This window comes from Sebastes fasciatus, chromosome 19 (genome assembly GCF_043250625.1).
Source record: "Sebastes fasciatus isolate fSebFas1 chromosome 19, fSebFas1.pri, whole genome shotgun sequence".
Taxonomy (NCBI): domain Eukaryota; kingdom Metazoa; phylum Chordata; class Actinopteri; order Perciformes; family Sebastidae; genus Sebastes; species Sebastes fasciatus.
The window spans coordinates 8,224,451-8,244,325 of record NC_133813.1 but is presented as its reverse complement, the minus strand read 5'-3'; the positions used below and the strand labels follow the sequence as shown (position 1 = coordinate 8,244,325).

At 39.4% G+C, this 19,875-nt stretch overlaps 2 protein-coding genes and 1 long non-coding RNA gene across 4 annotated transcripts; all 3 read left to right on the top strand.

The window, feature by feature from the left end:
* The first annotated feature begins 299 nt into the window (after positions 1-299).
* LOC141757234 (uncharacterized) lies at positions 300-739 on the top strand. Its single transcript, XR_012591609.1, has 2 exons — positions 300-338; positions 441-739. It is a non-coding gene; the product is annotated as an uncharacterized LOC141757234 (long non-coding RNA).
* Positions 740-1,362: 623 nt separating this feature from the next.
* Positions 1,363-3,921, top strand: LOC141757230 (tripartite motif-containing protein 16-like). The gene has a single exon (XM_074617580.1). It carries the CDS (start codon positions 1,583-1,585, stop codon positions 3,230-3,232), a length of 1,650 nt encoding a protein of 549 aa, XP_074473681.1. The 5' UTR covers positions 1,363-1,582; the 3' UTR covers positions 3,233-3,921.
* Positions 3,922-6,314: 2,393 nt separating this feature from the next.
* Positions 6,315-18,450, top strand: nars1 (asparaginyl-tRNA synthetase 1). 2 transcript variants are annotated; one of them, XM_074616719.1, is made up of 15 exons: positions 6,315-6,507; positions 9,665-9,747; positions 10,760-10,825; positions 11,036-11,128; positions 11,237-11,326; positions 11,571-11,649; positions 11,879-11,949; positions 13,223-13,309; positions 14,005-14,226; positions 14,365-14,564; positions 15,117-15,252; positions 15,461-15,574; positions 16,030-16,161; positions 16,355-16,486; positions 16,864-18,450. In XM_074616719.1, the coding sequence occupies exons 1-15, from the start codon at positions 6,465-6,467 to the stop codon at positions 16,993-16,995; spliced, it is 1,680 nt and encodes a 559-aa protein (XP_074472820.1). In that variant the 5' UTR covers positions 6,315-6,464; the 3' UTR covers positions 16,996-18,450. The 2 variants fall into 2 exon arrangements, with proteins under 2 accessions (XP_074472820.1, XP_074472821.1); XM_074616720.1 differs by having other exon boundaries at positions 6,327-6,486.
* Positions 18,451-19,875: the final 1,425 nt, after the last annotated feature.

Sequence of the window (19,875 nt, the reverse complement as noted above, 5' to 3'; positions counted from 1 at the left end):
TGCATATATTGTGAATGTATAATTCATGAGTAATTTGCAATAAAAGTATTATAAAAATATAGACTTCTCTGAGCAGATATGTCCCTGTTGTAACACATGTGGTGTGATTATTGAGCCTCTAAACTGTTGTGTGGTCTGTATAGTTCTTCTGTTGATCTATGTTGGTATTTCTGCTGTATTATTTTCAGTTCTCTCTGTTCTCCTGCATGGGACTTTATGGAGTGACACAATAAGTTTTCTCCTTATCTCAGCATTTTAATAAATGCATTAAAGAGTTATTATTGCGTTAACTTTGACGGCCTCCGGTACAGGCCACCAACATGAGCGACTTCAAGAGGGTGTGGACCAGTTACAGCAGCCTGGATTCATCTATGTTCAGGTTTGTTTGTGAGTGTGTGTGTTGTGCGAACTGAGGTTCATTTTATTCTGTCGCCATGTAGGTTGTGGGAAAGAAAGGAGAGAGTCACTGAGCAGGAGAACCAAGGGGAGGATGAGGAGAAGAGGAAGAGGAGGCTGCAGATACACCCAAGGACTTTCCCTCTGCCAAAGCTGCCCCACACACACACACACACACACACACACACACACACACACACACACACACACACACACAGTCTCCAGCTGACCTCCTCAAGTTCTGGATGAATTCTCCGTCTGTTGAGACTCAGTCTATAAATCGTTTGTATTGTAATTCTGATGAAAATCACTGTAAATAAAACACAATCCTTTTTCAAAGGCATGTGCGTTGTGTCTGCTTTCTGTGGGAACTACTGTAGGAGGAGGAGGAGTGGTGGTAACAGTAGCAGTGGATGTGGCACTGGTAACAGTTCTAGTATTACAATACATGCAGTAGTATATGGAAATCTGCAATAATATAAGCAATAAGAGCAGATTATTAGTTTATTTATAAGGACATTATGTGCTGTATCTGCATTTTGTTTTCAGCATCCTGGACAGCACTTACAATTTCTTGGGTGATGACAATTTTCCCACCAGAAGCTGGAAATGTATGTGCGTTTGTGAGCACACGACTGGATAAATGAGACTTGGATTATACTGCACGAGTTATAACATTATATTTTCTACACTGTTCAAATTGATAAAATAATGGTGAGTTGGACAGATGTGTTTGAATTGTGATTATTTAGATCATGAACAGTGTCTCCTGCACTGCAGGCTGATATCACTGTTTCTGACTGCGCTGACAGGACGATCATGGTGAACATTGACCCTGTGCAGGTTTGTGTCACACTGCATGTTGCAAACAGGGACTATAAACACACGCTGCCTGTAAAACACTCCTCTTCCTGGAATGGATCAAATTTCTTCTTCCTGCTCTCAAACAAAGCCAATCCCCTTCAGTCCACGTGGTCCCTGCTTCCTGCCCTCTCCACTGATCTGCCAGTTTACAGACGGGTGTAACCATCATGCTGTGAAGTGCAAGAGCTGACCAGCCGTATTCAGTGCAGATCAGTGAGTGAACATTGACAAGGGAGCTCAGTATTGGTGTGGATCAGTTCCCAGCGTCTTTCTTGTATGAGGAAGTGAAACTATTTGTTATTCACTGTCTCTGAGAGGTGAAATGGCGCAGCGAGGAATTCAGACGGATCAGGAAAAACTCTGCTGTTCGATCTGTTTGGATCTACTGAAGGATCCAGTGACTATTCCCTGTGGTCACAACTACTGTATGAGCTGTATTAGAAGCCACTGGGATGAAGAGGATCAGAAAGAAATCTACAGCTGTCCTCAGTGCGGACAGACATTTGGACCGAGGCCTGCTCTGGTGAGAAGCACCATGTTGGCAGATTTAGTGGAGGAACTGAAGAAGACAGGACTCCAAGCTGCTCCTGATGATCACTGCTATGCCGGACCTGGAGATGTGGCCTGTGATTTCTGCACTGGGAGAAAGAGAAAGCTGAAAGCTTTCAAGTCCTGTCTGCAGTGTCTGGTCTCTTACTGTGAGCAGCACCTCCAGCCTCACTATGAAGTTGTTCCATTAAAGAAACACATGCTGGTCGACCCCTCCAAGAAGCTTCAGGAGAACGTCTGCACTCGTCACAATGAAGTGATGAAGATTTTCTGTCGTACTGATCAGCAGTGTATCTGTATTCTCTGCTCCATGGATGAACATAAAGGCCACGACATAGTTTCAGCTGCAGCAGAAATGACTGAGAAGCAGAAAGAGCTCGGGGCGAGTCGGCAAAACATCCAGCAGAGAATCCAGAACAGAGAGAAAGATGTGAAGGTGCTCCAGCAGGAGGTGGATGCTATCAATCACTCTGCTGATAAAGCAGTGGAGGACAGCGAGAAGATCTTCACAGATGCGAAGCAGCAGATCAGATCTCGTCAGAAAGCTGAAGTGACTCACGTCAACGAGCTTCAGGATAAGCTGCAGAAGGAGATCGCCGAGCTGAGGACGAAAGACACTGGGCTGGAGCAGCTGTCACACACAGAGGACCACACCCAGTTTCTACAGAACTACACCATGCTGTCACGTCTTAGTGAAGCTACAGACTCACCCAGCATCAATATCCGCCCTCTGAGGTACACTGAGGATGTGACTGCAGCTGTGTCAGAGGCCAAAGATAAACTACAGGACATTCTGAGTGAGGAATGGACCACGAGCTCACTGATAGGTACTGAAGATGTTTTAGTGCCACAACCAGAGCCCAAGACCAGAGATGAATTCCTCAAATATTCATGTCAAATCACACTGGCTCTAAACACAGCACACAAACATTTGGTGTATTCAAGTAGCCGAGAGACCGCAAAATACGATTATAATCGGAATAACCCTTATTGTCACCCAGACAGATTCACTGACTGGTCTCAGGTTTTGTGTAGACAAAGTCTGACTGGACGTTGTTACTGGGAGGTGGAGTGGAAGGGGCGCGACATTTTTGTAGCAGTCGCATACAAGAATATGAGCATAGCAGGAAGAGAAAGCGCATTTGGAAACAATGACAAGTCTTGGGCATTAGAGTGTTTCGACGATGGTTATTATGATTTCAGACATAACAACATCACAACTTCCATCTCTGGTCCTCAGTCCTCCAGAGTAGGAGTGTATCTGGATCACAGTGCAGGTATTCTGTCCTTCTACAGCGTCTCTGAAACCATGACTCTCCTCCACAGAGTCCAGACCACATTCACTCAGCCACTCTATGCTGGATTTGGTGTGCCTTATGGAGGCTCTGCTGAAATCTGTAACACTTTAAACACAGAAGACTGAAATCCAGAGAGACAAGACACCACACGACAACTCATTTAGAGTTTATGTATGTGGCGCTCTGTCTCTTTTCAGCCTTGGTGGTTATCACTGCTCATGATGTTTTTGTTATTGTTCTTTAAAGCAACATATTTGTATACTAAGTAACCAATTGCAAAAAAAAAAACTTTAATGTGATAAATTGAAACTCTTAAAAAAAAGTAAAAAAATAAATAATGTGAAAATTGTGTGAGGGATAATGATAAAGTAAATAAAAAATATTATTTTGGGATATTTCTGGTTTTAAATCTATGCAGTGAAACAATAAACTTTTTTTAAAAATTTTTTTACTATAAATTAGTTATGAATTGTGGGAGACCTCAGATATTTGAAGGAAATGGGAGCGGTGTGGGATTTAAAAATCATATATTTGGCAATAAATAACCGAACAGAATAAATACAGTTTACCCAATTGATGTCATCATATAGACTTATTTTTTTCTTTTTTTGTGTATTGTTTATGTCTGTATGTATATGTGTGTATGTATATGTGTATGTGTGTATATATATGTATATTTGTATTCTTCTTTTCTTCTCAGTTATCCATTTACTCTTTGTTCTATCTTACTCTTCTGTTCTGTATGTAGCACTGGGTTTATAAAATATAAGAAAAAAAATTACAAATATACTATTGCAAATACTGCATATATTGTGAATGTATAATTCATGAGTAATTTGCAATAAAAGTATTTTAAAAAATATAGACTTCTCTGAGCAAATGTGTCACTATTTGTGGTGTGATTATTGAGCCTCTAACCTGTTGTGTGGTCCGTATAGTTCTTCTGTTGATCTATGTTTGTATTTTTGCTGTATTATTTTCAGTTCTCTCTGTTTTCCTGCATGGGCCTTTCTTTATGAAGTTTTATCCTTATCTCAGCATTTTAATAGATCAAACATTGAATTAATATGAGGAGGTGGTGGGAGAGAGGAGGATGATGGCTAAGCTATCATCCATGATGGAGAATGACTCCTACCCCATGCAGGACACCATCTCAGCACTGGAGAGCTCCTTCAGCGACAGGCTGCTCCACCCAAAGTCTGTGAAGGAGCGCTATCGCAGGTCCTTCCTTCCTGCAGCTGTCAGACTCCACAACCAGCACTGCTCCCATTAGACCATTTACACTTACACACCAAAAACAACAATAACCTGATATTTTCAGGTGGAATTTAATTTCTGTGCAATATCATTTTCCACTCGTGCAATTTTGTTAATAGTCTGTTTATTGTTAGTGTTGTATATACTGCTCTTATTTTTTATACTTCCTTCTATTTAAATGGTTGATATTTTGTTTAGCTCTTTTTTACTGTGTTAGCTGATGCATCTTGTTTTTTGCACAATCCCCTTTGCTGCTGTACACTGCAAATTTCCCCACTGCGGGACTAATAAAGGAATATCTTATCTTATCTTATATTAAAACCTTGTCTGAGTCAATCAATATTGTTTTAACAGTGACCCTCTTTCCTTCCCAAATTCCTCAAAACTTCACTGAACCAAAAACATTTTTTATATTATTCCATATCCTCCTGGGAACCGAGTTAAAAAAAAGTGTCTTCCAATTACTCTTTTTTTGTGATTTCCTTCCTATTCAGGTTTAAAAGAAAATCTTAACAATTTAGTCTTGTTAAACTTTATTTTTATTGTCCACTGTAGTGGACTACAGGACTATTTCAGTGTGAAAAGACTAAAAACAATGAACAGATTATGACTGTAGAGTGATATTAAACCAAGAATACATTAAAATTGATTAAAAAAAACAACACATGCCATATCACTGGAAAGCCTAGGATGTCCTCTTTACAATACACCAGGGGTTGATAGAGTAGGTCAAAAGAGTAAGAGGATATGCATGTGGACAAAATGTCCACTACAGAGGACACATGTGGCTGGGTCTCAGGAGGATATACTGTATATTTTGGGAATGACCCCTCGCTACCTCTCCAATCTTCTGCACATTTCCGACAGCAATCGCCGTTTAAGATCCAGTGACTTCATTAGGCTCATCATTCCAAAAGTCCGTACTGTGTTTGGTCATAACTCCTTTCATTTTGCCGCTGCAAATGACTGGAACTCACTACAAAACACGCTCAAACTAACAGCTCTCACCTCTCTCAACATGTTCAAACAAAAGCTGCAACAAGTCATAGTTGACTGCTGTACTTGCTGACCAGCCCTCACTTCTCTCTCTCTCTTCCATTTTTACAAAGAACATCCAGTAATCCGCCTTTTTTTGTACATAGTGTTTATTAATTTACCTATGCTGTTTTTAGCCATTTTCTCATGTGTTTGTCATACTGTATTGTATCTGTGCTGTTTGTGTCACTTGTGTGGACTGTGCTACTGCCTCTTGGCCAGGTCATCATTGTAAATCATCATCATCATCAGTCCTTCATGCTGGTAGCCATCAGGCTCCACAACCAAGGCTGACCCCCATATGACAACTATTAGGACTTTTAAGAAATTTAAACATGCACTATCTGGCGCACTTTACACTCACTTTACACTATACATCCTATATACCACTTTATTGCTGACTGCACATATGTACATATTACATTTATTTATTTATTGTACATACTACATTTATTTATTGACGGACTGTACACACTATGTTCACCCATTCACTCTGTATCTTTTATATCTCTATTATTGTCTTTAGAATTTTTGTATACCTTTACCTCTGTTTGCTGATGTTGCTGCTTTGACACCTGAATTTCCCTCCGGGGACTAATAAAGGTCCATCTTATCTTATCTTATCTTATCTTAAATGAGAATTGGTTCTCAAATGATTTTACCTGGTTAAATAAAGGTCAAATAAAATAAAAAAAAATATTCATCAGAATAGTTTTTTTCTTAATTCGCATTGTATTGTTGTATAGTATTGCATCATACTCTTTTTTTTTTTTTTTTAATTAATCTTCACACAGATTTATCTCCAGTGTTGATTGGCCTCTTTTTATTGGCCAACCAGTTAATTGACAAGCAGCGCAACCAATCAGATTTGCTGTTTTGGGAGTGACGTATTCCATGCCAGCCAATCAGCGCTCTGCGGCTGGGCTGATGTAAAGTTGCGTTTCCGCAGCTGAGCAGACTCTCCACCTTCAGTCGCTTCTGGGGCTTCATTCCCTTTATTTTAACACAATTATCCAGCTTCCTCTCTCTCTCTCTCAGCGGAGTGTCGTAGCACCTGGACCTGACATGGCGACGGAGATAACTAAAGGTGTGGAACAAGTCTCAGTGGGTAAGGAAGAAAGAGCTAACCAGAGCTAGCGTTAGCTTTAGCTCCCAAAGCCATGTGTGTGTGTGTTGCATATATTGCATCAGTTGTAGCAGTTAGCATGCAAGCTAACACTGATTTCTGAATATGTATGTCTCTGGTTCAACATCTATTTATACAGTTTACACAGTCATATAATATATAGAGTCAAAATAATATAGTCATATATAATATTTAGCTTGCTGGATATGACAGCTGTCAGTTTGCTGTGTCAGGTAATTAGCTAATCTGGTAGTTTTGCTTTGTATATTTTACTGTTTTTATAGTCAATAGAAGATATACAATAGTAGTTAGGTCGCAGTCTGTAACATATAACTTAATGTAATTTTTTTTTAATCTATTTGTGATGCTTTCAGTTTCATCTTGTGTCACCTATGCAGAGTCAAGATAGTCTGAATCCACCCAGAGATACCTATGGTATATATTTATATATTTATATTTATATTTATATTTATATATATATATATTTATTTATATATATATATTTATTTATATATTTATTTATTTATATATATATAAATATATATTTATTTATATATTTATTTATTTATATATATATAAATATATATTTATTTATATATTTATTTATTTATATATATATAAATATATATTTATTTATATATATATAAATATATATTTATTTATATATTTATTTATATATATATATATATATAAATTTATTTATATTTATTTATATATATATATATATATATATATATATATATATATATATATATATATATATATAGGGTTATGTGCTATGTGTGTGTGTACATCTATTATCATGTCTGTGCACGAAGCAAAAAAAGTGTGATGAGCTTTAGGGTTATGGTTATAGGCAGGGAATGAAACTAACACCTGCCAGCTGCCAAATACCAGGGTAAATATTGGTTGTGGCAGGTGAAAATGTCAGGTCACCTGCCACCATGGCAGATAAGTTTTCCTTATATTAAGAAATATTATTTTTAAAAAACAATTTCTAAATTAAAAAGAGTCAGTGATTAAGGTTACATGGTCCATATTTCTACTGTCTGTTACCACTGACTCAGTGTTTACTAGGGGTGGAAGAAAATATAAAAAAATATGGAGTATTGCAATATTATGTTTTGTGATACTGTATCGATTCTCAAAAACCTTGTATTGATTTCTAATTAACAGTTTACAAGCAAATATTAACTCAGTCAATACTTTGTTTTATTTGCAAAGAGAAATGCAAATGCAGATCCTACTAATCTGATATTCTGCATAAAAAAAGTTTAATTTTTTTTTTACTTTTTCTGCTATTGCCAATACACAGTCCTAGTGTTTATGATTCTAAAGCGTTCTACATAGATTTCAGAAGTGGCAGACAAAAAAATTGCGTGGCTAGTAGAAATGTTCAGTGACCTGCCACAGTGGCGAGTGAGGAAAAAATATAATTTCAGACCCTGGTTATAGGCTATGTATATTCAGGTATATGTTGTGATTTATTATGCAGCGTTGGGTTTCAAATTGACATCACCCCCTCAGCACTAGACAGATGTATTGAATGCAATTAGGCCATATTGTACTGTAATTATATTCCCACCATAACTGTGTTCACAGGCTTTTATTCACTGTGTGAATGGAAGGTTACACCCAGAGGAGACTTGTTTGCCACCATGTTAAGTTTAGATTAGATTAGATTGAACTTTATGTCATTGCACATAGTACAAGTACAACGAAACGCAGTTTTGCATCTAACCAGAGTGCAAACAAGTGCTGATTAAGACAATATATACAAATGAGAATATATGTGGTGTATGTACATAGGCGTATACATATATAAAGGTTGTAGTTAAGGTGCAAAGGATTGACATGTGTTATATGCTGAAGAGAAAGAGCTTATCTATAAGTTGCATACTGATGAGATATTGTATTAAAACATTTGGTTAACAGTATTATAAAGAATAAAGGGTATATACAGGTGGAGTTATATTTATATCTATGCACAGAGAGGTTATGTACATGGAGCTATATGCATATGGGACTAAGTGATAATATATAAAATGAACATAAGAGATTACATTTTGTACATACAGGTGGAATCATAAATTATATAAATACATGAGAGGTTTGTACAGATTATGATATGTCCATAGGGACTTAATGAATACTATATGAACAAGTTCTTTTATTGACTGTGATACAGAGCTGTGATTGCAGCTTTGTAGTAGAAACTACAGTAGTCTATGTGTGTGTTTCTTCAACTTGCTTAATGTTGTCGTCACTCTTAATTAATTAAATTTAGGTTAACCCATGTATGACTTCCACGCTCTTTATGCTATCACACTGCATTCCCTATTATTAAGTTGAAGCATTGAGTACTGAAAGTCAGCTTTAGACTGGTAAGTTCAAATATCTGGATTTATTTGGACTATGCCAGTCTTGCGTTTGTTCGTTTTCTGGAAGATTTTAAGATCAGTTACTTGAAATGTAGGCTATAAATGATGGCACGTTAGATAGATAGATAGATAGATAGATAGATAGATAGACAATTGACAAACATGGTGGTGAGCAATAAACCCTGACCGGAGGCTTCAAACCTCCCTCACCAACACTAAACACACACTGTCTTATCTTGATTTAGTCTGGTAGAGCCGCAGATAACTAAACTCTTTAAAATGTTTGTCCAGTTTCAATATTGCTCCAGGAGGTACAAATTCAAAACGTGACTCATTCTTCAGCAATGCGGTGGCAGTTTACTGGAAATAGGCTGTTAGTTCACTTCTCTTTCTCTTTCACTTTCATCGCTACTTTTAATCAGGAGGGTCTTTGTGCAGACACTTTTCTTGACTTGATGCTGAACCAACTAACCAGCAACAGTGGATATCTATATGGAGACATCTCATCTCTGACGCGTCTAGTATGAATGAACACAAATGATACTGGCGATAGTGCGAGTAAAGCAAAGTGAAAACTCACTTTGATCTTGGTGTGAATGGAACATAAAGGGACTCTGATGCTTGGAAACACTATGAATTTGTCCACAGGGGTAACACAAAATGAAAGTTCCTTATAGTAGCTATAAATCCAGGGTTGCCCCAGGTATTTTATATGACTGGGAGGGAGTGCTGCGTCTCACTCTGCTTCTGCTCCACAGGTGAGGTGTATGTGTCGGACAAATGTGGCTGCGACAACGATGGGGACGGCACGGAGCAGAAACCCTTCAAAACTCCTCTCAAGGTAAACGGCCATGTAGCTTAAAGTACCTCCTGTTATTTACTTTAATTGTATTCAGGCATGTGTTGTTTATGATGCTTCATGCTACAGGATGTATTGCTAGTACCAGAAATAGTAGGCATAATCTTGATATTTGCTCCACTGGTTGACAAAAGGAGAAAGCAAAAAAACAGCGGAGGGTCCGTGTGGATACGACCTGCACCCTCACATTTTAAATCCAAAGTGGTAAACACTACATATACAGTAAAGTATGGAAACACTTTGTGTTTCACACATTGACAGGAAAAGCAGAGCTAGACATCACGGCTAAAGCTGCATGCTAACTCTGTCATGGACAGGAAACGTTATTGTATTGCGGTAACGTGCGGTCAAGCCAGCCGTCACACTCATCTCTGTGGTCAAATCAGCCGACGCTACAACTGTAGATCACCCATATACTGACGTCTATGTTAAATGCATTCAAACGGCCCCGATGGAGCTGACCATGGATGTGTAAAGAGAACGGAGCTGACGGGAGAGCTAGCGATGGACTTGGCGAAGTATACATGTGTGACTATGTCCGGTTTTCAAAATAAGGTGTTAATAAAGGGAACTGTATATAGAAAATACATATGGAAATAAGATTGATTGGATTATATTATATATATAAAACATTATATGTCTCTTATAAATTAAAAAGAAAATACCACTAATTTGTGAGGGAAATGTCTTTATTCCTTGGTTTTTGGGTTGCTGGATAAAATGTAATAAATAATGCCTGACAATGACTGATATATTTGACTTCAGGACATCTCTGACTACATACATGCTGAAAATCAAACATTCTTATAAATCACAATAAATCGTAACATCGAATCTTAATACTTAAAAATCACAATACATATCGAATCGACACCGAATTATCGTGATAGTATCGAATCTGGAGATGGGTGTATTGTCCCAGTCCCACTGGTTGATCCAGTTACACTAATATGTCTGTCAGCATCTCATTGTGTTTTTGAACAAATCCTCACAGGCTCTGATGTCCGCTGGGAAGGAGCCGTTCCCGACCATCTACGTAGAATCGCAGAAGGAGGGAGAGGTTGGTTTAAAAAAAAACTTTTTCTCATTTCTTAAATTCACTTTTTTAACCTTTTTTAACAGCATGTACACAGGAAACGATTCTGTCTTGTTCAGCTGCTGCTGTCTTTGACTGCAGTAAAAACCTGCAGAATCAGAAACTGACACACTTTATATGTTGCTTTTATTTATTTCTTAATCTCCTCATATATGTGTTTCTCCTCTTCCTCAGCGTTGGGCGGTGATCTCCAAGACGCAGATGAAGAATGCAAAGAAAGCCTTTAACCGCGAGCAGTTGAAGTGCGACTCCAAAGACAAGAAGGAGGTTTGTTTCACGTCAGCTCTTAGTTTTGTTTCTGCAGTTTTACAGAGTTGAGCTATAATTCACATGTCTATGCGAATATCTTTAAATGCTCCATGTCTGTTGTGGCAGGCAGAGGACACCGAGAGGAGAGAGAAGAACCTGGAAGAAGCGAAGAAGATCACCGTTGAGAACGACCCCAGCCTGCCTGAGCCTGAAACGGTCAGCACCCATATCGTTTCTACTCCAGTATTAGGCTGGGTTTCCACCAAAAGTTGGAACTAGAACAGGAACTAAAAGTTATTTCAGCCCACTTTTGTGTGCGTTTCCACCGCGGTCTAAAGACCTGCGAAGATTAGACAAATTAGTCCGCCGACGTATGAAAAAGCAACATGATGTGGGACGAGGGCTGCTGGTGTGCCTTATTATGCTAATGAGCTAAAGATGAGTGTTGCCTGTTTTGCAGGTTAAAATCCATCATCTGGAGGCCAAGAGAAGCCAGAGAGTCAAAGTGTTTGGATGGGTTCATCGCCTCAGGAGACAGGGTGAGTCTGACACATGAAAACAAACAAAGCAGTTTTACTTTTAGCTGTTCATAAAAGTCTGACATGAAAAAAAAAAAAAGAATCTAGCTGCTGTGTTTGACATGTTTTGAGTTTGTGTCTTTAGCTTCAGAGCAGAAAAGGCAACACTTAAATTCAGAACATCTTACTTTTTGAACTTGATTGACAGAAAGTTTGACTCATATTTACGTTTATTTGTTGTCTGCTACAGGGAAGAACCTGATGTTCATCGTGCTGAGAGACGGAACTGGTTTCCTCCAGTGTGTCCTGTCTGATAAACTGGTACAGCTTTATAACTTCCCCATTTTACAATCTTTTTCTATGTGTTAACTAATTGTGCATTCATGCTATATAGCAAATGTTTCATCTTCTAAAAGTGTGTAAGTGTGGAAACATATGTTTTTACTTTTCGGTTTTAAATTTACACGTTTTAAGTAATTTTATTCTGAAATGAAATGAACTTGAATCCAGGATTGTGAAACAGAGGATGTAATTTAGCCAAAAAACTGACAGGAGAAGAAATTAATTTAGATATATAGATACATAGGTATATATTTGTTTATACTCGGGCTGTCAATCGAATAGTTAATCGCATTAATTGCAATTTTTTTTATCTGTTCAAAATGTACCTTATAGGGAGATCTGTCAAGTATTTAATACTCTTATCAACATTGGAATGGACAAATATTGTTGCTTTATGCAAATGTATGTATATATTTACTATTGGAAATCAATTAACAACACAAAACAATGACAAATATTGTCCAGAAACCCTCACAGGTACTGCATTTAGCATAAAATATATGCTCAAATCAAAACGTTGCAAACTGAAGCCCAACAACAGCAGTCAGTGTGTCAGTGTGCTGACTTGACTATGACTTGCCCAAAACTGCATGTGATTATCATAAAGTGGGCATGTCTGTAAAGGGGAGACTCGTGGGTACCCATAGAACCCATTTTCATTCACTTATTTGAGGTCAGAGGTCAAGGGACCCTTTTAGAAAATGGCCATGCCAGTTTTTCCTCGCCAAAATTTAGCGTCCCTATGTTTTCTAGTTTCATATGATACCGGTATCTTCACACTAGCTCTAAAACTGAGCCCGCTGCAACCTAAAAATCGCAAGTTGCATTAATGCGTTAAAGAAATTAGTGGCTTTAAAACAAATTTGCGTTAATGCATTATTATCGTGTTAACTCTGACAGTCCTAGTGTATATATATACATATATAAAGTACCTTAAAATGTCATTAAGTCCCCACCACACACCACACTTGAGGTTGCATTTACATGTTTAAACCAAAATAAGGCTAAATAGAGCTTTTAATCAGAGCATGCTCAAACACGGGTGATTTTTCAGGCAGATTACCTGTGAGTAGGGAGCACTTGATTTGATCACCAGAGTAAGCACTCCAAGCACAAGCAATCAACGTGACACGTTCAAGATTTTCAAGCTAAACTGTTGATTGTGATTATGATATATAGAAAGATATCATACTGTATTCTTCCCTCTGATGCTAACTAACACGGACTTGTGTTCTCGTTCTTGTCTCTTCAGTGCCAGTGCTACAATGGCTTGATGTTGTCCACAGAGAGCACTGTCGCCCTGTACGGGACTGTCACTCCAGTTCCTGAGGGGAAACAGGTAAACACACCTGCTGCATAGCAGACAGAACCTGAGGTTCGTCTGAGAAATCAGGTTATGCAGGAAATCAAACAACATGGTTACATGAACTGTATTAACCTGAATGTTTAGATCTAAACTGAATGTTTAGATGCCATTTTGGATGATAACCTTTGCACGGACGGTGGCTCTGAGTGGTCAAACAATCCAAACGTTTCGGAGTCTGTGTGTAAACGTGACTGACACAACGTGAGCTTGTATTTCATTTTAAATGTGATACAATTTCGGATGAAAAATACGGACTTAGTGTGCAAAGACCGTTAGTCTGATTTTCCCTCTCTGAGGGGAAACACACAGACAGTTAGAGGTATTTTATTCTTCAAGAGCAGAAGCCATTACCTTCCTTTTTCCCAGTATGAAAAGGATGTCAGTGAAACAATAGAGAATAGACAGACAGACAATTCATTGTTTAATTGAAAAAGACAGATTAATCGATAATGGAAATGTTCATTAGTCGCCGCCCTAAATTGAACCACAGCTGAAGAGAGAGACTCTGGTTTGTTTCTGACAAACCTAACAGCTTGATTTGGAAAATAACCGAAACATCTTGTTGCGGTGTCACATGGTAAAATGATTCACGAGGACATACATGCAGTAATACTGCAGGATGGATGCAGCATAAAAACATGAAGTGACTTCTCGTCCTCCTCTTCCAGGCGCCCGGAGGCCACGAGCTGCACTGCGACTTCTGGGAGCTGATCGGCTTAGCTCCGGCCGGCGGGGCCGACAACCTGCTGAACGAAGAGTCGGACGTGGACGTCCAGCTGAACAACCGACACATGCTGATCAGAGGAGAGAACGTCTCCAAGGTCCTCCGGGTCCGATCCGCCGTCACGCAGTGCTTCAGGGATCACTTCTTCAGCAAGGGATACTGCGAGGTGAAGCACACCAACTGGAATGACTAAAGTCAAATTTATTGATAAAATATTTTTTACTTTTAGAAAGGAAGAAAAAAAGTCCCTGAGGCTCACTAACCACCTTATCCGTTTCTTTCTTCCTTTTTTTCCCGGGTGTAGATCACTCCTCCGACCATGGTGCAGACTCAGGTGGAGGGCGGCTCCACGCTGTTTAACTTCAACTACTTTGGCGAGCAGGCGTACCTGACGCAGTCCTCTCAGCTCTACCTGGAGACCTGCATACCTGCCCTGGGCGACACCTTCTGCATCGCCCAGTCGTACCGGGCCGAGCAGTCCCGCACCCGCAGACACCTGTCCGAGTAAGCGCGCCGTTCAACACATTAAAACAAAGTGCACTCAAGCAGCCCCATGTAGGAACAAAACAAAACAAGGAGGGTGGAAAGTGGAGACATGACAACTTTTTACATCACTACAAAGACTTTAGAGGATTAAGAACAGACACATAGAGACGTTGTCAATCAGGTCCGCTATTCTGGGTGAACTGGTGTGACCACTAAACATGTTTACAGGCGCCTGACTGATTTTAACTCACATACTGTACTAAATAATTAGAGGGAAGAGGTGATCACTGTTTCAGTGTGGACAAAAATGACCTGAAAACATGCACATCATTTTCACACACAAGTGGCATTTTATACTGTTAGAATTAGGGCCTTAAACTTGCAAGTTGCGTTAGTGTTAAAGAAATTAGTGGCGTTAAATTGCATTTGCGTTAAAGCGTTATTACCGCATTAACTTTGACTGCCCTATTAATTACACGAGAGCCACAAACTGTAGATGTCTCCTCGACTCCTGAAACTGAGCCTTTAAGCCTCCAGCATTCTGATTATTGATTTATTTTCTGTGTTCAGGTACACTCACATCGAGGCCGAGTGTCCCTTCATGTCGTTTGAGGATCTGCTGACCAAACTGGAGGACCTGGTCTGTGACGTGGTGGACCGAGTGCTCAAATCTCCCGCCGCGCAGCTGCTTTACGACATCAACCCCGTACGTCACATTTTTGTTTTAATACGTGGGACCGTGTTCAAGCTCAAATGGGGTGTTGATTGATAAACACTAACAATAAAGCTCTATTTAGTAGCTTCTGGAGCTTTGACCACATGCTCTTCATAAGCACGTGGAGTTGATATTTTTATATTTCATAGTCATAGATCATATAATGTTAATATTTTCTTGATGGTGTTTGTTTTCTCAGAACTTCAAACCCCCCAAGAGGCCGTTCAAGAGGATGGAGTACACTGAAGCCATCGAGTGGCTCAAAGAGCACGACATCAAGAAGGACGACGGCACCTACTACGAGTTTGGAGAGGTGATGGCTGAACACAACACAACACACACACACACACATACATCAGAATATCTAACACAGCAATACGGCCTGGGCCTCCAGCAGCGTGGTGTCGACTCCCAGCGGGGACCGGCGGAGCAGCGAGGCGAAGCTCTGCTGGGTCTGTCAGCTGTCGGAGGCCCCACTTGAGTCTGAGCTGAAGGAGTTTCTGGTGAATGAATGATCTTGTGCAGAATCCGACCCGCTGGCACAGATGACAAGCAATAAGAATAACTATATAGAAATACCCGATCTTCTTGCTGATGGTCTCGTTTACTTATGATGATCATATGGAGGCATTGGTATTAAATTAAGACGGTCTCATGACCAGTTAAACGTTCCTCACAATAACTTTTTATTTGTGAAATCCCTTTTTTTTTTTATGTGTGTGTCCTCGATTTAATGTTTGATTCTGTGTTGTGACTTCCCGCTCTCAGGACATCCCCGAGGCTCCAGAGAGGTTGATGACAGACAGCATCAACGAGACCATCCTGCTCTGTCGTTTCCCGGCTGAGATCAAATCCTTCTACATGCAGCGCTGTGCCGATGACAGGCGCCTCACTGAGTCGGTACGAACTCTCAGGGGTCAAACCTGAATCTAGTTGAACTTTCTGCACAAAACCCTGGAGGTATATCAGGGTGGTGTGTGGCACTTTCCTGCAATGATCTAATACAGCTAGAGATATCGTAGGGGGATAGGTGTAGCAAAAGACACTTGACACATTTCTGTTGTATTAGAGTATGCATGTTTCTGTGCTTCAGGTGGACGTGTTGATGCCTAACGTTGGCGAGATCGTCGGAGGCTCGATGCGTATCTGGGACGCTGAGGAGCTGCTGGAGGGATTCAAGAGGGAGGGAATCGACCCAACCCCTTACTACTGGTACAATGATCAGGTAACAGGTCTTTTTTTTTCTTTAATGCATCTTGGCCCAGAGAGGGAAAACATTTCTGTAATAGAGCGTGAACAATTTTGATAATTGATTCATCAATTGCGTGATTTTGTGTTACCTTGAATTCTTGTTTTTCTCTCATGTTTCATGGGGACTTTAAGGCAAAACACCAAATATTCATTCATTAGTGATGTTTTAAGAATGACAGTGTGACAGATGACTTACAGAGTAGCCGTATTGGTTACTAGAATCACAGTCAAATATGAAGCTTGTTTGCAAAACATATGGATGACGTTTGAAGTAACAGCAGGTCACGGACAAGGCCTTCTGTGTAATGGTGTGTATTAACATCCTGCTGTGTTTGTGTTTGTGTGTTTCAGAGGAAGTACGGCACATGTCCTCATGGCGGTTACGGTCTGGGCCTGGAGCGCTTCCTCACCTGGCTGCTGAACAGACATCACATCAGAGACGTCTGCCTGTACCCACGATTCATCCAGCGCTGCCGACCCTGAGCATGCACACACACACACACACACACACACACACACACACACACACACACACACACACACAGACACGTTCTGTTAGTATATCCGGACCTGGCATGTGGCAGCAACCTATGAGCCATTAAATGTGTCGCTACAATATTAAATCAAATCACAAAGAATTGTACATTTTGTCCCTTTGGCTGTTTTATTTACTGTTTCAAACCTCAACGGTGAAGGGTTAATAACTCCACAGTGAGCTCCACGATGTCTCAACACAGACAATCAGAGATGCCACCTTAAACTTCACAGCTTCCTTTGTGTTTGTTCTGACTTGAAACCTGCATCATTTCTGCCTCTGCTCATGCTCGTTGGCTGAGTTTAAATAATAAACACTGTAGTTTCCTGTGATGTCTCCAAGTCCTGGAACAAAAATGTAAACATGTCTGAACTGTGGTGTTGAATGCTGCTCAGTTAATAGCTTTTTCCACCGTAAATTCATTTTTTTCCACATCTTAAAGCCACATAATCATACAATTTTAAGTTAATATTTGCCAATTCCTTTGGAAAATTATTTAAAAAATCAACTGTGAGTTAGTCTTCGACATTGCTTGGTACACTGTCCACCAGCCATACAAACAGTGAACCATGTCTCCAAACTTCTAAATCGGTAATAGTAATAACGCTATGCCGAAGACTTGCTGTGGAGTTGGTTGCACCAACAATAAATCCAAAAACGCTGATGAAGAGATCTAATAGAGGAGCTTTATGGCTCCAAGCTATAGACCAGACCATCAACAGCTGTTTTTCAGTTCTTTGTATTTCTTCCCGTGCGAAATAGCATTAAAAAGATCTTGAATATAAATGAATGGAACTTGCAGCCATCGTGGTTTTTCAATGTCACAGCTTGATTGGAAAATAAAAGTAAGTCGTCACATCAACTCAGAGTAAGATCCGTTCATCGTAGTGATCCTTCGTCCTTTTTTTTTAACTTTAAATGCCATGCGCTTCTGTGGAAAACTTACAAGATTTGCAACAATATTCAAATGTTAGTGATGGTTACAGAAGGTTTGCATCCCCGTGATGTGGACGCAAATATTTTGGTGATTTCTGCTCGTTAGTTTTGATGTAAAAACAGTAAATGTTACTCTGCTCCTCACATCATTGTACTGGATAACCACCGTCCTGACTCTGTCTTGGTTGGTTGGGTGACGTTTAGTCTCGTCATTAGTCGCTTCAAAACTTGAATCACAGAAACAACAGTGCTGCTTTTGTGCACTTTTCATGTATTTGGGAACATTTTACGTCTTACCTGAAACAAACAGCTGGCTCTGGAAAGCAAAGGTAGAAATAAAAGGCGAGCAGCAGCCTGTCAGTCCGTCAAATGATTGGTGGTTTAGAAATGTGACTTTTGTGTTTCTGCTTCTCCATCTGAAAAATAACTCAACTCAATAAACTGCACTTAAATAAATGTGATACGAACAGATGGCTGTATGAGGGTTTTCTTTAGTGTGTTTGGTTTTCCCTTTCAGATCAGACTTTTTCACACTTTGAATGGTGGCTAATGCCAAAACACAGTCACTGAGTATTTAATTTTATAATTGGCTTTAATTTTCATGTTTTGTTTCCTCTTCATCATAAGACAAACCCAAGTTAATTTATATAACACCTTTTTCTTTTTACCATATTGTAAAAAGGGAGATTTTCATGTCTTTTATATTATAAAGCAGGTTTAAGTGCTTTATAAATACTGTTAAACTATCAAAACACTCAATATACAGAGAAATACACACAGCCCCGTATTCAGAAATTGTGCGTTCCAAACAAACCGTTAGGATTTCTATCCTTTTGTGATGTCACAAATATACAATATTTAGACCATTACACGGTTTTGAACGTAAATACTCTAAATGTGTCCCAGTTTATTTCCTGTTGCAGTCTATGTAAATAACATCAGCTGACAGGAAGTAAACATGGACCCAAACTGTTGCCTAGCAACACAATTACATTCAAATTCCATTGAAATGCGCTAAAATGGAGCGTTTCAGACAGAGGGTAAATACAGGTATATTCAGGCAGACGGTATGAGGAAAATAATGTGTTTTTTAAACATTACAGCATGTAAACATGTTCTATTAGAAACACAAAATACAAGTATGAACCTAAAAATGAGCACAATATGGGACCTTTAAAGGGGACATATCATGCTCATTTTCAGGTTCTATTTTGGGTTTCCTCTTGAACATGTTTACATGCTTTAATGATTAAAAAAACATTATTTTTCTCAGTGTCTGTCTGAAACGCTCTGAAAAAGCCCAGTTTGCTCTGATTGGCTTGTGAAAAAAATATGGCACACTTTTGCAAAGGTAGATCTCAAGCTGCGGGGTGATCTAAAACCCTGACTGGGTTATTTAATTTCACAGTTTGTGGGTTTGCACTCCAGATACTCCAAATGTATGTGAACAAGCACAGTGTTTTCTTTCTTTTGTGTGTACACTTGTTTAAATAGAGTTCCTGCTTCCTTATTGGATCTGTGCCTCATTATCAAAAATGGATCCTGGAGGGGAAGAAGGAAACGCAGCTTCAGGCCTCAGTTCTTGAAAAACTGGTCTCACTTCATATGAGTTTAAAAACACCTTTGTATAAAAACCGGCTCAAAGAAATGTTGTTTGTTTCTTTCTTTCTTTCTTTCCCCTCCCTCATGCTCTTCTCTCCACCAGCAACCAGGTTAAACAGTGAACAGTGTTATAACCCTGAGGTTATGTGATAAAAACTATCTCTGAACACACACACACACACGCACACACACACGCACACACACGCACACACACACACTGAAGTGGGTGTGACGGTGTGGGCGGGGCTATCTTCTAATATAGACAAACGTAGATGTGACGTTATACTCAT